We start from the raw sequence: 15,128 nt of genomic DNA, 5'->3' as shown, positions 1-15,128 counted from the left end.
AGGCTGGTCTCAAACTCCTGACCTCAGGTGATCCACCCACCTCAGCCTCCCAAAGTGCTGGATTGTAGGCATGAGCCACCGTGCCCACCAGGATGGGGTAACACTTGATAACCTAATATACATGAACAAAATCCATTCTCATTTTTGGTAAGGTATGCTGTCCAGGAGTTTAACTTGCCAATAGGATCTATAATATTAAGTGAGATATGTAGGATTGAATAAGGATTTGGAGGGCAAATTGCACTACAGCTAATGTAGACAATTTTTTACTTCATATATTTAAACTCCAACATTGCAATTAGTATTGATTTATAATTTTGTCCTTAAAGTGACTTCAGACTTTTGTTTGCTTTATTTAATTATAGGTTCTTATTATGGAGAAAAAGAATGACTAGAACTAGTCACATGGAAGAAAAAGTTATGTATCATCACTTACATCCAAAAACTTTGCTAGAAAAATGATATCATACTGTGAAAAATTTTTTCATATAATCATTAAACATACAACTAAATCTTTTCTCCATCCTTCAATTTACAGTCCCATTTACCTCCTCTTTAATCCCAAGTAAAGGTCACTAGAGGATAAAATAGATTTAATAGAGGGAATTTGGGGGATTAAAAAACCAAGAATTTTTAGCAATAAGGGAAATGCATGGCGTTATGTACAGGCCAAAACACTCCTAAAATGGCCTGTGGGTTGTATATGGGCAAAATGTATTCAGAGAAAAGATAAGTCCACTTTTTCTTCCACCTTCAAGCTGCCTTTAGCATGAAGAGTTCACAAGTGTCCAAGACTGTGTGAGCCTTCAGAAATGAGATTTTTGAAAAACTGGCCAGGCCAAAGTCAGGTAGAGGAAATTTTACCAATCTTTTTGTTCAATGACTATTTTCAATCTTAAGATGCTTTAAGATGCTGCAGGAAGCCACTATACAGCCCTGGAAGCCTGTCTCCAGACTTCTTATATATGGGAGAGAGAAATCTATTTTTCTCTTGTTTATTTAAGCCTGTGTTATTTTGGGTGTTCTGTCAATCACAGCGAATCTATTCTTATTAATACATTTATTCAGGATGTTTGAAGATAATATCACTGCAAACTCTTTGGACTATTCAGAACAGGAAGAATAGGGGTAAGTGTTAGTTGTGACCCAAACTCAATATATATAATATCATCTTCAGTATTTGAAATCTAGAGTTCTTCCCATTTTATGGGAAGGCGGAGAGACACAAAAGTACATGTAAGTAATTTTTCCCGTCAATTTGTTGTAAATCCTATACTGAGAATAAACACAGGACTTCTGCAGTGATAGGTAACATCAAATCCAGGAACAGCCTCTTTCTTGCAGGGCAATTTTTATAAGATTTTTATAACTTATCATAAGTTATAATAGGAATAATTTTATAACTTATTTCTACTCCATAGGTGGGCCAAAGTTAGAACATATAATGAGGAAATCAATAATGAATTCAAAGATGAGATTTAGAAAATGTGCCTCAAAACTTTGCAAGGAGTTTGGTTTTGCTGGGCTGCAACAATGCTGGGGTGCTGTGGGTTATGGGAGATGGCACCTTCTCTACCAGACTTAGTAGCTCAGATTTCTCCCTGTGGGCCCTGAAGGTTGAAAGTGGGGACAGGTTTTAACCAGACTTGATTTGTAGAGAGACTTTCATCACCATAACCTCTGATCCTGGAGAGAAGTGTGTGACTTTTTATGCCAATCACTATTACTGCTTCTACTCACAGAAGGACATCTGTTTGGAAACCCTGGCCTGACAATCTTCCTTCCAGTGCCTCTCCCAGATGTCATAAGGGTGACAGGTTTTGAGATAACATTCTCACCCAGACAGCCACCTCTGAAGTTGGTGGGAATACTCATGTGAACTGCTCAGGAAAGCCAGCAAGCCTTACCTCCCGGCAGGTGGCAGCATGCCATTGACAGCTCCCGTCCCCTTTCTTCGTTGGTCTCTAGCTCACTCCACTGAGCACACAAGCACAATCGACGCTCTTCCTTCTATGATGAAGACAGATTCCATGGCAGTTGCAGTTGCAGTCTTGTCTTGTGTGCATTTAAGGCGCTGTCAATGCTGAAGAATTTTGCTCTATCAGATTTTTTTTTTTTTTTTTCTGCCGGGATTAGAACATACAGTAGCAGAAGTTTCTGTATTTGACCTCTGGCGAAGACACCTATTTCAGAAGAAGAGAGGATTTTACAACTTACTTGTTTAAAATAATTAATACCTAATTTTTGGTAACAACTAATCCAAAGATGTACCAAAAAGTGTGTAATTTCTTCACTCTACCTCCATTTCTATTTCTCTGAAATAACCAGCGTTAGCAGCTTAGAGTGTCCTTTTACGTATTTTTCTAGATTCACAGAAACATGTTTATGTGTATTCATACATTTAGATTTGGTTTGGTTTGGTTTTTTAAACAAAATGAAATCATGTTATATACTTTTCCTCACAACTTATTTATTTCACTTAACAAATGCGTCTATTGGCCATTTTCTTTTTTTATTTTTATTATTAATTTTTTTTGAGACAAGTTCTCACTCTGTCATCTAGGCTGGAGTGCAGTGGCACGATCATGGCTCATTGCAACCTGACTTCCCGGGATCAAGTGATCCTCTTACCTCAGGCCGCCAAGTAGCTGGGACCACAGGCATATGCCACCACGCCAGGCTAATTTTTCTATTTTTTGTAGAGATGGGGTTTCGCCTTGTTGCCCAGGCTGGTCTGGAACTCCTGGGCTCACATGATCCTCCCACCTTGGCCTCCCAAGGTTCTGGGATTATGGGTGTGACCCACTGCACCTGGCCTCCATTGGCCGTTTTCTAAAGTTGAAACTAATTTTTGCATCCCTGTTCACCAGAAGATGTTAACTCAAGGCATTTATCAAGAAGAGCTACTACAGTTTCCTTTGGGATTTTATGAGCAACATACAATGTACCTCCAGGACTTCAGTCATGTTTGTGGTTCTTAGAATTTGTGAGGCTTAGGTCTGGGATCATCCTGAAAAGATCTGATGATTCCTGTGCCTTCAGTGAGTGCCAGCCTCTCACACTGTGATTTGAGGTTAAGGCCAGTGTAACCACAGCTCCACATCAAGCAGAACTTTAACGTAGTCAGTTTTGAGATTAAGTTTGCAATGACCTACTAGTTTGTTTTCAATATTCTTCCTTTTTAATTGTGTCAATTAAAGCTTATCACTTGGGAGTCTGAAAATTGTTCTCCTCTTCCAACTACTTTAAAAGGAAAAGTTTTATTCCAGTGACTAAGTGGCTCTGTTAAATAGCTTAGAATCTTTCAACTAGACAGTATGTTGCAAAGTCTGTGGATGAAATGGCAAATGAGGATATTGACTTTTTAAAAGTGTTCATCATAGGTGTTTGCCATCCCCATTAAGGCCATCTGATGGTGGCCTCAATTCCAAATCACCTCCACAGACATCTGTGAATTTATGAGTGTAGTGGATTGTGATATAAAATGATTTCTAACTGTGGGTCATGGTCACTGCTCTAGAAAGAAGTGAGCCATGGCACGGTGTCAAAAGTCTCCACAAAAAAAAAAACAACAACAAAAAAACCAACACATAGAAAAACCCGTCAACCAAGAAAACTATGTTTGATAGACCTGATGCAGTAAGGTAGACCATCACTTAGACAAGTTCGTAGTAGTATCTCAGAAGAAGGAAGTCAGGACAAGGTATTTAAAGGGAGTTAGTGCTGGACCCTAATGTCAGCCATGGGCTGTGGGTGATAATGATGTGTCAATGATGTTCATTGATTGTGACAAATGTACCACTTGGGTGTGGGATGTCCATAGCGTGGGGGAGACCGTGTCTGTGGGATGGGACAGGGTATACGAGAATCTTCTGTAATTTCCACTCAATTTTGCTGTGAACCTTAAACTGTTCTAAAAATAAAGTTTAAAGTTTATTAAAATTTAAAAAAACAGAGTTTTGCAAGGCGGGGCGGGGATTGGACAGAGTATGCACTGGGCAAAGTTGTGAGAAGCAGTTTTGGATTATGAGCCCCCCAAGGTGAGGTCTTGAAGGAAGCTGTTGGACTTGAGAAGTAAGCAGTTTTCGTTGTTCTCCAGTTTTCCCTTCCTAGAGGAAGTATTTTCTGCAGCACACAGCAAGACTACTTTTATTTGATCTCAGTGTTTTTTAACATGGAGACAGGAAATTTGTCTCATTTCTCAATGGGTTTCACCAGATCTTTTCTGAGGCAACATCTTCAGGAAAGTCACAGCACTAAATCTCATAGATAAATGCTGGCCAATTACTGATTATGCTGTGGCAACTTTAAGTAACTTTGAAGAATGTTGGCCCCCAGGGAGTGTCAGGAACCATTGAGAGCAAGACTGTGATTCTCTGCCATTTCGAATAGCAGTCAGTTGGCCTCTGCCCTTTAGGAGTCATTTAGATTGGCAACTGTGGTACGTTGGCTCAGTTCCTGGGAAAACTTTGGAATCTTCCACTAAAATAGAGTTAACCAGACTTTGAAAGGCTGGGACTCCATAGAGCTACCTGGTGGTATTGGAAATAAACCCCCTGGAGTTGGACTTTCTTTTTCTTGATCATCCACTTTACCTGTGCCAGCTTCTGAACACACTGTTGGATATACTAGTTTCGGGACACCTAGGGACCACAGTGCTGGACTAGAAAGGAACACTTGAGCACCACTGGTCATTGACAATGGAAAAAGATTGTATCCTGAGAGAATAGGGTGGTCAGTAACGTGTTAGAAAACCTCTGAGAGCTGAGCTGTAGACTATTTTTACCATCATTTCTTTGTCTTTTGTTTTTCTCTGTGTTGCAACTTAACCCCAATGTCCTGTCTTAGAAAGTTGTACTTACGGCCAGGCACAGTGGCTCACGCCTGTAATCCCAGCGCTTTGGGAGGCTGAGGTGGGCAGAACACGAGGTCAGGAGTTCGAGACCAGCCTGATCAATATGGTAAAACCTCGTCTCTACTAAAAATTAAAAAATTAGCCAGGCATGGTGACACGCGCCTGTAGTCCCAGCTACTTGGGAGGCTGAGGCAGAGGAATCACTTGAACCCGGGAGGTAGAGGTTGCAGTGAGCTAAGATCACGCCACTGCACGCCAGCCTGGGCAACAGAGTGAGACTCTGTCTCAAAAAAAAAAAAAAAGGAAGTTGTACTTACCACTGTCTTTCTTTGGCAGTCTTTTCACTTCTTCCATTTCTAAGTAAAAACTACAGAGCAAACCTAAAATTCATATTTAACATGAAGCCCCAGAGGGTAAACCCCAGTCCAAGAACCAGATTACTTGTAAACACACAGATAATCCCTTGCTGGTCTAGGGTCTTTCTGTTTACTGTTTAAGCCGTGAAATGGAACGTCTACTCAGTGTCATGGTTTTCACACTGGAGAAACACACACACACACACACACCCCCAACCTTACACATAACCAGTGCAGAATTTCCAACTTACCTTTTGAAGACCAAACGAATACTCTTTTCAGTGTTTCCTTGTTGGTGGTTTTGTTTCTTTTAAAACTACATTCAGGCTGGGCATGGTGGCTCACACCTATAATTCCAGCACTTTAGGGGGCTAAAGTGGGAGGATCACTTGAGGCCAGGAGCTGGACACCAGACTGGGCAACACAGTCAGATCCCATCTCTACAAAAACAAATGAAAGAAAACAAACAAAAAAAACCCCTACAGATATTTGTCTGACACTATTTACAGTAATTCCTAAACCAATCCAATATTCAGGGCCTGGGTGCAATAATAGGGCCTGTAGCTGAATGACTGACAGAAAAGACTGCTTGATGATTTCTTTGCACAGTTGTTTGCTCAGAGGAACATGTATTTCTTATTTTTTGTTGTTAAGGAGAAGGTAATTTGCCGGGCCTGTGGTACAGGAAATCCTGCTCACCTGAGATACTGTGTCACCTGTGAGGGGGCCCTGCCTTCATCACAAGAGGTAGGTTGATTGCATGTGCCAATCCTGTATTTAGTGGCTACTATGTCAATGTTAATGATAATAGAGAAACAGAATCTGCTGAGGGGGTTGGGGAGACAGACCCAAAAAAGCTTCTCTTGGTAAACTGAAAGCAAGATTTCCATATGTGGGGAGAACTTTATATCAACACAAAATTATCTTCAAAGTCTTAACTTCAAGAGGATTGAGTAAAATCAATAATTTTGTATGATTTTGTTTAATAACTTTGCATAGGAGGCTGGCATTAGCCTGTGGGGAAGTGAACTCATTCCCATTTCATTACAGACAGGTATGTCTTTGTCCTCCCCTCCACCTTCCCACACCCCATAGTCCATTGTTTTCGTTGACTCTGTATGCACACTGCTTTTTGAAATTGAGAACATTGTAGCCACCTATCTCTTGGGTTTCCTGCCAGCCTATTTTGAATGTTGGAGTGAAGGAATAGGAGTATATGCACTTTAAATACAGTGATGATCTATTTTATGTTTATCAAATGTTTCTGATGAAAATGAAAATTACTTCCAGGTGACTCTTGCTTTGTGCCAGGAAGAAGCTGGCATTTACTAGCCAACTTAGAAGAAAAAACTTGCTCCTTCTGGGTTGCTGTGTATGTTTTTGATTGTTTGCAGGGTTTGTTCTCATCTCAGAGAGATTCCTCATGAAACTGCACAATGTGGTTAGTTGGTCTACAGCAGCGGTCCCCAACCTTTTTGGCATCAGGGACTGGTTTTGTAGAAGACAATTTTTCCATGGACCTGGTTGGGGGATGGATTCAGGATGAAACTGCTCCTCCTCAGATCATCAGTCATGAGTTAGATTCTCATAACCTAGATCCGTCACATGCGCGGTTCACATTTGGGTTCGCGCTCCTATGAGAATCGAATGCTGCCGCTGATCTGATAGGAGGTGGAGCACTCACCTCCTGCTGTCCGGCCCAGTTCCTAACAAGCCGTGGATCCATATAGGTCCGTGGCCCGGGGCTTGGGGACCCCTGGTCTGCCTGATTAGTATCAAATGGGTGTGTACTAGTTTCCTAAGCACCATCAACTAAGTGGCTAACAACGACAGAAATCTATTGTCTTACAGCTCTGGAGGCTAGAAGTCTAAAATCAAGGTATTGGCAGGGCCATACTCCCTCTGAAGGTGCTGGGGAATGAACTGTTCCATCTCCTCCCCCAGCTTCTGATAGCCTCAAGCTTCCCTTGGCTTCTAGATGCAGCACTCCAGTCTCTGCCTTTGCCATCCCGTGGAGCTCTCCCTCTGTGTCTGCCTGTGTGTGTATGCCACTGTGTCCAGGTTTCCCTTTTTCATAAGGACACCAGTCACACTGGATTAGGGCCCACCCTAATGACCACATTTTAACTTGATTACTTCTGTACAGACCTTTTTCCAAATAAGGTCTCATTTTGAGGTACTGGGAGTTAGGACTTCAACTTATCTTTTTCTGGGCAGACAGAATTCAACCTATAACAGTGGAGTTGGACAAGATACCTTTCTTTTCTTTTAGGATGGAGTCTCGCTCTGTCACCCAGGCTGGAGTGCAGTGGTGCAGTCTCGGCTCACTGCATCCTCTGCCTCCCAGGTTCAAGCGATTCTCCTGCCTCAGCCTCCTGAGTAGCTGGGATTACAGGTGCATGCCACCACACCTGGCTAATTTTTGTATTTTTAGTAGAGACGGGATTTCACCATGTTGGCCAGGCAGGTCTTAAATGCGTGACCTCATGATCCGCCCACCTCGGCCTCCCAAAGTGCTGGGATTACAGGCTTGAGTCACTGTGTCCTCTGACAAGATACTTTTTTATTTTTATTTTTTAAATTTTATTTATTTATTATTATTATACTTTAAGTTCTAGGGTACATGTGCACAACGTGCAGGTTTGTTACATATGTATACTTGTGCCATGTTGCTGTGCTGCACCCATCAACTCGTCAGCACCCATCAACTCGTCATTTACATCAGGTATAACTCCCAGTGCAATCCCTCCCCCCTCCCCCCTCCCCATGATAGGCCCCGGTGTGTGATGTTCCCCTTCCCGAGTCCAGGTGATCTCATTGTTCAGTTCCCACCTATGAGTGAGAATATGCGGTGTTTGGTTTTCTGTTCTTGTGATAGTTTGCTAAGAATGATGGTTTCCAGCTGCATCCATGTCCCTACAAAGGACACAAACTCATCCTTTTTTATGGCTGCATAGTATTCCATGGTGTATATGTGCCACATTTTCTTAATCCAGTCTGTCACTGATGGACATTTGGGTTGATTCCAAGTCTTTGCTATTGTGAATAGTGCCGCAATAAACATACCTTTTAATGTCATCTCATCACGGACAGTCTAAGAGTAGTTGATTTGAAGGAACTTCTTTTGTTTCCAGCTTTATTGAGATATAATTTATATGCAATAAAATTCACCTATTTTAATTGTACAGTTTGATGAATGTTGGTAATTATATATAGCCATTTTAACCACCACCACAATGAAGATATTTAACAGTTCCATTTACCCTGAAAAGTTTTCTCATTCTTCTTTCTAGTTGAGCCACTTCCCTGGTCACCAGACCCAAAAAATACAGATCTGTTTTGACACTATGATTTTGTCTTTTATAGAAGTATGTAGTTTTTTGTGAGTGCTTCATTTCCTTCACTTAGCAGAATGTTTTGGGGGTTCATTCATGTTGTTGCATGTATTAATTTTTTTTTTTCATTTTGATTGTTGAGTAGTATTCCTCAGTATGGATATACTGGTTGATTCATCCACAGGTACTCATGCTGTTTCCAGTGCTGGCACGTTATGAATAATGCTGCGTTACATGCAAATCTCTGTGTGGGCATAGTTTTCATTTTCCTTAGGTAAATACCTAGGGGTAGGATTGCTGGGTCCTATTTAAGCGCATGTTTAACTTTATAAGATACTGACCTGTATGAAACTGGAACCTTCATATATTGCTGCTAGGAACACAAGTGGTATACCTTCATATATTGCTGGCCTATCACTTGTGTTTCTACTAGCAATATATAAAGGTTCCAGTTTCTCTACATCATCTCCAACACTTACTATCACCTGTCTTTTATTTTTTCTTCCTTCCTTCCTTCCTTCCTTCCTTCCTTCCTTCCTTCCTTCCTTCCTTCCTTCCTTCCTTCCTTCCTTCCTTCCTCCTTTTCTTTCTTTCTTTCTTTTTTGTCGTTGTTGAGACGGAGTCTCACTCTGTCGCCCAGGCTGGAGTGCAGTGGCACAGTCTCGGGTTACTGCAACCTCCACCTTCCGGGTTCAAGCCATTCTCCTGCCTCAGCCTCCCAAGTAGCTGGGACTATAGGTGCCCGCCACCATGCCTGGCTAATTTTTTTGTTGTATTTTTAGTAGAGAGGGGGTTTCGCCATATTGGCCAGGCTGGTTTCGAACTCCTGACCTCAGGCGATCCGCCCGCCTCGGCCTCCCAAAGTGCTGGGATTACAGGTGCCCAGCTGGAGCCTGGCTGGTATCACCAATCATTTTAATCATGATATTCCCTTTTTACCATTTTAATGTATGTAGGATCTATAGTGATATTATTCCCCTCTTTCATGCCTGATACTTGTAATATGTGTGTTCTTTCTTTATCATTCCCTCTCTCTCTGTCTGGCTTGTAAATTTTATTGATCTTTTCAAAGAACTAGCTTCTGGTTCATTCATTTGCTCTATTTTTTTGAATCCTATATTTTTTTATTTTGCTCTTCATTATTTTATTATTTTTTCTTTGGGTTTAATCTGATTTTCTTTTTCTAATTTTTAAGGTGAGAACTCAAATTATTAATTTCAATTTTTTCTTATTTTCTAACACAAACTATAAATTTCTAAGAACTTATTTAGCAGCATCCCTATGTATTTTCATTATAATTCAGTTTGAAATGTTTTCTCATTTATCAATGATTTCTTTTTTGACCTATGACTTATTTATTAGTTCCAAAACATATGAGCTTTCTCTGTTTATCTTACTCTTATTGAGGTCAAATTTAATTCCATTAATGGTCAGAGAGCACACTCTGTATAATTTCAGTTATTTTAAATTAATGAGGTTTATTTTATGGCCCAGGATCTAACTTGCAAAACATACCAGGTGCATTTGAAAAGAATGTGTGAGTGGAGTATTCTATAAATATCAAATCAATGTGAAGTGTTGCACAGATATTACATATATTTGCTTATTTTTGTCTAGTTTTTCTAGCAAATAATGAAAAAGAGGTATTGGAAAGCTCCAACTATAGGAGGTGAAAGACTTGAACGTTAAAAACTGAAAAACATTGATGGAGGGAATTGAAGAGACACAAGTACAGTCATGCATCACTTAATGACAGGGAAACATTCTGAGAAATGCATTGTTAGGTTGTTTCATTGTTGTGTGAACATCGTGGCATGTACAGTATTTCACAAGCCTAGATGGTATAGCCTACTGCATACCTAGGCTATCTGGTATACCCTATTGCTCCTAGGTTGCAAACTTTACTCAATACTCTAGGCAATTGTAATACACATCACAAGGTGATAGAGGTTTTTGGCTTCTGTAAAGTGTGATGGGGCCTACTGTCATATGTGCAGTTTTTCGTTGACCAAAATGTCATTATGTGGTGCATGACTGTAAATGGAAAGATATCCCATGTTCATGGACTGGATGAATTAATATTGTTAAAATGTCCATACTCTATCAATCAAAATTTTGCTGACATTTTTCACAGAAATAGAAAAAAAAATCTTAAAATTTGTTTGGAACCACAAAAGACCCTGAATAGCCAAAGGAATTTTGAGAGAGAGAAAAAAAAAAAAAAGAACAAAACCAGAGATATCACACTTCCTGAGCTACTATAAAGCTATACTGGCTGAGTATCTCTTATCTGAAATGGTTGGAACCAGAAGTATTTGGATTTTAGGTTTTCTGGACTTTGAAATATTTGTGTATTTATAATGAGATATCTTGTTGATGGGACCCAAGTCTAAACATGAAATTCTTTGTTTCTTATACAAGTTATACAAATGGCCTGAAGGTAATTTTATATAATTTTTTTTTTTTTATTATTATTATTATACTTTAAGTTGTAGGGTACATGTGCATAATGTGCAGGTTTGTTACATATGTATACTTGTGCCTTGTTGGTGTGCTGCACCCATCAACTCGTCATTTACAACAGGTATAACTCCCAATGGAATCCCTCCCCCCTCCCCCCTCCCCCCTCCCCATGATAGGCCCCGGTGTGTGATGTTCCCCTTCCTGAGTCCGAGTGATCTCATTGTTCAGTTCCCACCTATGAGTGAGAACATGCGGTGTTTGGTTTTCTGTTCTTGTGATAGTTTGCTAAGAATGATGGTTTCCAGCTGCATCCATGTCCCTACAAAGGACACAAACTCATCCTTTTTGATGGCTGCATAGTATTCCATGGTGTATATGTGCCACATTTTCTTAATCCAATCTGTCACTGATGGACATTTGGGTTGATTCCAAGTCTTTGCTATTGTGAATAGTGCCGCAATAAACATACGTGTGCATGTGTCTTTATAGCAGCATAATTTATAATCCTTTGGGTATATACCCAGTAATGGGATGGCTGGGTCATATGGTACATCTAGTTCTAGATCCTTGAGGAATCGCCATACAGAGATTTCTCAAAAGAAGACATTCATACAGCCAACAGACACATGAAAAAATGCTCATCATCACTGGCCATCAGAGAAATGCAAATCAAAACCACAATGAGATACCATCTCACACCAGTTAGAATGGCGATCATTAAAAAGTCAGGAAACAACAGGTGCTGGAGAGGATGTGGAGAAATAGGAACACTTTTACACTGTTGGTGGGATTGTAAACTAGTTCAACCATTATGGAAATTTTATATAATATTTTAAATAATATTGTGCATGAAACAAAGTTTTGACTACATTTCAACTGTGACCCATCACATAGGTCAGTTTGGGTTTAGGAGTATTTTAGATTTTAGATTTTCAGATTAGAGATGTTCAGCATATAGTAATCAGAACAGCATGGTACTAGCATAAAAACAGACATGTAGACCAATGGACCAGAACAGAGAGCCCAGAAATAAATTCATGCAGCTACCATCAATTGATTTTTCAACTAAGGTGCCGAGAACACACAATGGGGAAGGGGAAAGGATAGTCTCTTCAGTAAGTGGTGTTGGGAAAACTGGATATTTACACACAGAAGAATGAAATTAGATCCTTATCTCACACCATATACTAAAATCAACACAACATGGATTAAACTGAAAAAATTCTACCAGAAAACATAGGAGAAAAGCTCATGACATTATTCTGGGCAATGATTTTTTTTGGATATGACCCCCAAAGCACCGGCAACAAAAGCAAAAAATAGACAAATAGAATGACAACAAACTAAAAAGCTTCTGCATGGCAAAGGAAACAATCAACCTACAGAATGGAAGAAAATATGTTCAAACCATACGTCTGATAAGGGATTAATATCCAATACATATAAGGAACACAAACAACTCAATAGTAAGTAAACAAATAACCTTATTTAAAAATGGGCAAAGGGAGAAGTCCTGCATGGCTTCTGTTAGCAGAAGCTGCATGGTAGGGCAACCTCCTGTGCCCTGGGGCCAGATGACACTCTAAGGTGGATGAGTCACCTGTAAATCCAGCTGAGCATTGCAGGCCACCCAGGGAGAGATTTTTTAAAAGCCTATTATTCCTGGATGCCTGGTACATTTAAGATGCCTGACAGCATGAAAAGTACTTGGAATAAATGCAGGATGTCACCTGGAATCAGAGCCCTAAGTGATCTGGACTTTCCTTAATTCTAAATCAGCATTCTTCATTTCAAGATGCCTTTGCGCTTCTGATAAATGCAAACTGACAACCCTCAAGGCCACAACGGAGGGGAAATAGTTGGTGCTTAAAGCCTAGAAGACTGCCCTTAACAAAGCAAAGTCCCTGATTGGCATTTGAAATGCTGAGGCAGTTGCTGTGGAGGAGACATTTTTCTTATCCCACTAAGTACGACTTTGTGGTTCTTATTTTTTCCCTAGTCACCACTGTTTTAAGGATTCATCAAAAGTCCAAATCTGTAAGCATCACATACATGGAGCTTGTTGGAGAGAATCCTAGTAGTCATATTAATTGCACCAAAATTTTATAGGAGGAGGTAGATGAAATCCAAAAGGTAAAACTTGAGATGCTAACGGTGAAATTTACAAAGTGCCCTTGGTGTATACCTGACGACTGTATCAACATGACCGGTTATGTACTTCTTCATGTACTTCTTTCATCAAGAGATGCAGATATATTGTAGAACCCCTTAAGAAGGAAGAGTTCTATATTGTAGAACCCCTTAAGAAGGAATATGCTATTGGGCCAATAGCATATTCTATACTGGTTCATTACAAAATTGAAATGCTTGACAGGCTCTGGAGAGCCACGTATATGCCTCAGAATTTCTATTGCATTCATGCGGACAAAAAAAAATCAGAGGATTGCTTTTTAGCTCCAGTGATGGGCATTGTGTCATTTCAGTCACATCTTTGTGGTCTGTCAGTTGAAGAGTCTGGTTTATGCCTTGTGGAGTTGGGTTCTGGCTGACCTCAACTGCATGAGGGACCTCTGCACAGTGAGTGCAGACTGGAAGTACTTAATACATCTTTGTAGTATGGATTTTCCTGTTAAAACCAACCTAAAATCATTAGGAAGCTCAGGTTGTTAATGGGTGAAGACAATCTCAAAGCCAAGAGGATGCCATCCAATAAAGAAGAAAGGTGGAAAAAGTGGTATGCAGATGTTAATGGAAAGCTGACACACATGGCGACTGTCAAAGGGCATCTTCCGCTTGAAGCACCCTTTTTTTCAGGCAGTGTCTATTTTGTGGTCAGTAGGGAGTATGTGGGGCATGTGCTAGAGGATGAAAAAACCCAAAAGTTTATGGAGTGGGTGTGAGGCACAGACAGCCCAGATAAGTATCTCTAGGCCATCATCCAAAGGATCGCTGAAGTCCCTGGCTCATTCGCTTTAAACCATAAGTATGAGTTGTCTGGCGTGCATGCGGTTGCTAGGTTTGTCAACTGGCAGTACTCTGAGGATGATGTTTCCAAGGGTGCTCCTTACCCACCTGTACTGGGGTCTCCATGTACGCAGCATGCATTTTCAGAGCCAGCAACTTGAATTGGATGCTGTATAAGCACCTATAGGTGCAAGCCCATATATTTGATATGGATGTTGACCTCCTTGCCACTCAGTGTTTGGATGAGCATCTGAGGCATAAAGCTTAGGAGACTTTAAAACACTGACCATTATTAGCAATTTTGGGAATAAGAAGAAGGATGCACAAAATGCCGACTATCCCATTCCTCTTCCTTGTCAATAAGCATCAGAAAAGTTGTTTGGGGTCCTGTTTGGGCCAGGGACTCTGAGTCTTCAAGTCAGAGAAGCTGCATGTTTTCTGCAGAGCACAATTAGCTAGAAAGGTGTTATAATTTCTACTTTAAACAATTACAAGGGCTTGAAAGGGAATTAAGAGGAAAAAACCAAAAAGATAAAGCTGTTTTTTTGTTTTTTGTTTTTTGTTTTTGTATTTACACCAATATTTATTTTTACCATTTCTGATGTTCTTTTTTTTTTTTTTTTGAGATAGAGTCTCGCTCTGTCGCCCGGGCTGGAGTGCAGTGGCCGGATCTCAGCTCACTGCAAGCTCCGCCTCCCGGGTTTACACCTTTCTCCTGCCTCAGCCTCCCAAGTAGCTGGGACTACAGGAGCCCGCCACCTCGCCCGGCTAGGTTTTTGTATTTTTCAGTAGAGACGGGGTTTCACCGTGTTAGATCTCCTGACCTTGTGATCCACCCGTCTCGGCCTCCCAAAGTGCTGGGATTACATACAGGCTTGAGCCACCACACCCGGCCTCTGATGTTCTTTACTCTTCTCTGTGGACCTGAGTTTCTCTTTGGTATCATATCCCTTCACACAGAGGAGCTCCCTTTATCACTTCTTAGAGTGTGGGTCTGCTGGCAGTGATTTCTCTTTGTTCTCTTTTACCTGAAAATGTCTTTATTTCAACTTCATTCTCATAGAGTATTTTTGATGGATATATAATTCTGGGCTGACAGTTATTTTCTTTCCGAACTTTAAAGGTGTTCCACACTCTTCTGGCCTCCATGCTTTC

At 40.5% G+C, this 15,128-nt stretch overlaps 1 protein-coding gene and 1 pseudogene across 9 annotated transcripts in view; both read left to right on the top strand.

The window, feature by feature from the left end:
* LOC105486829 (double zinc ribbon and ankyrin repeat domains 1) overlaps positions 1-15,128 on the top strand; it is a 98,344-nt gene that overhangs the window by 39,415 nt on the left and 43,801 nt on the right. For all 9 annotated transcript variants that reach the window (XM_011749893.3, XM_011749896.2, XM_071079725.1 and 6 more), the window contains exon 10: positions 5,866-5,958. In XM_011749893.3, the coding sequence (XP_011748195.2) occupies positions 5,866-5,958 (93 nt within the window). The remainder of the gene's footprint in view (positions 1-5,865; positions 5,959-15,128) is intronic.
* Positions 11,829-14,781, top strand: LOC105486830 (beta-1,3-galactosyl-O-glycosyl-glycoprotein beta-1,6-N-acetylglucosaminyltransferase-like; annotated as a pseudogene).

Source organism: Macaca nemestrina, chromosome 15, assembly GCF_043159975.1.
Source record: "Macaca nemestrina isolate mMacNem1 chromosome 15, mMacNem.hap1, whole genome shotgun sequence".
NCBI classification, from domain to species: Eukaryota; Metazoa; Chordata; class Mammalia; order Primates; family Cercopithecidae; genus Macaca; species Macaca nemestrina.
This window is presented reverse-complemented; position numbering and strand designations above follow the sequence as displayed.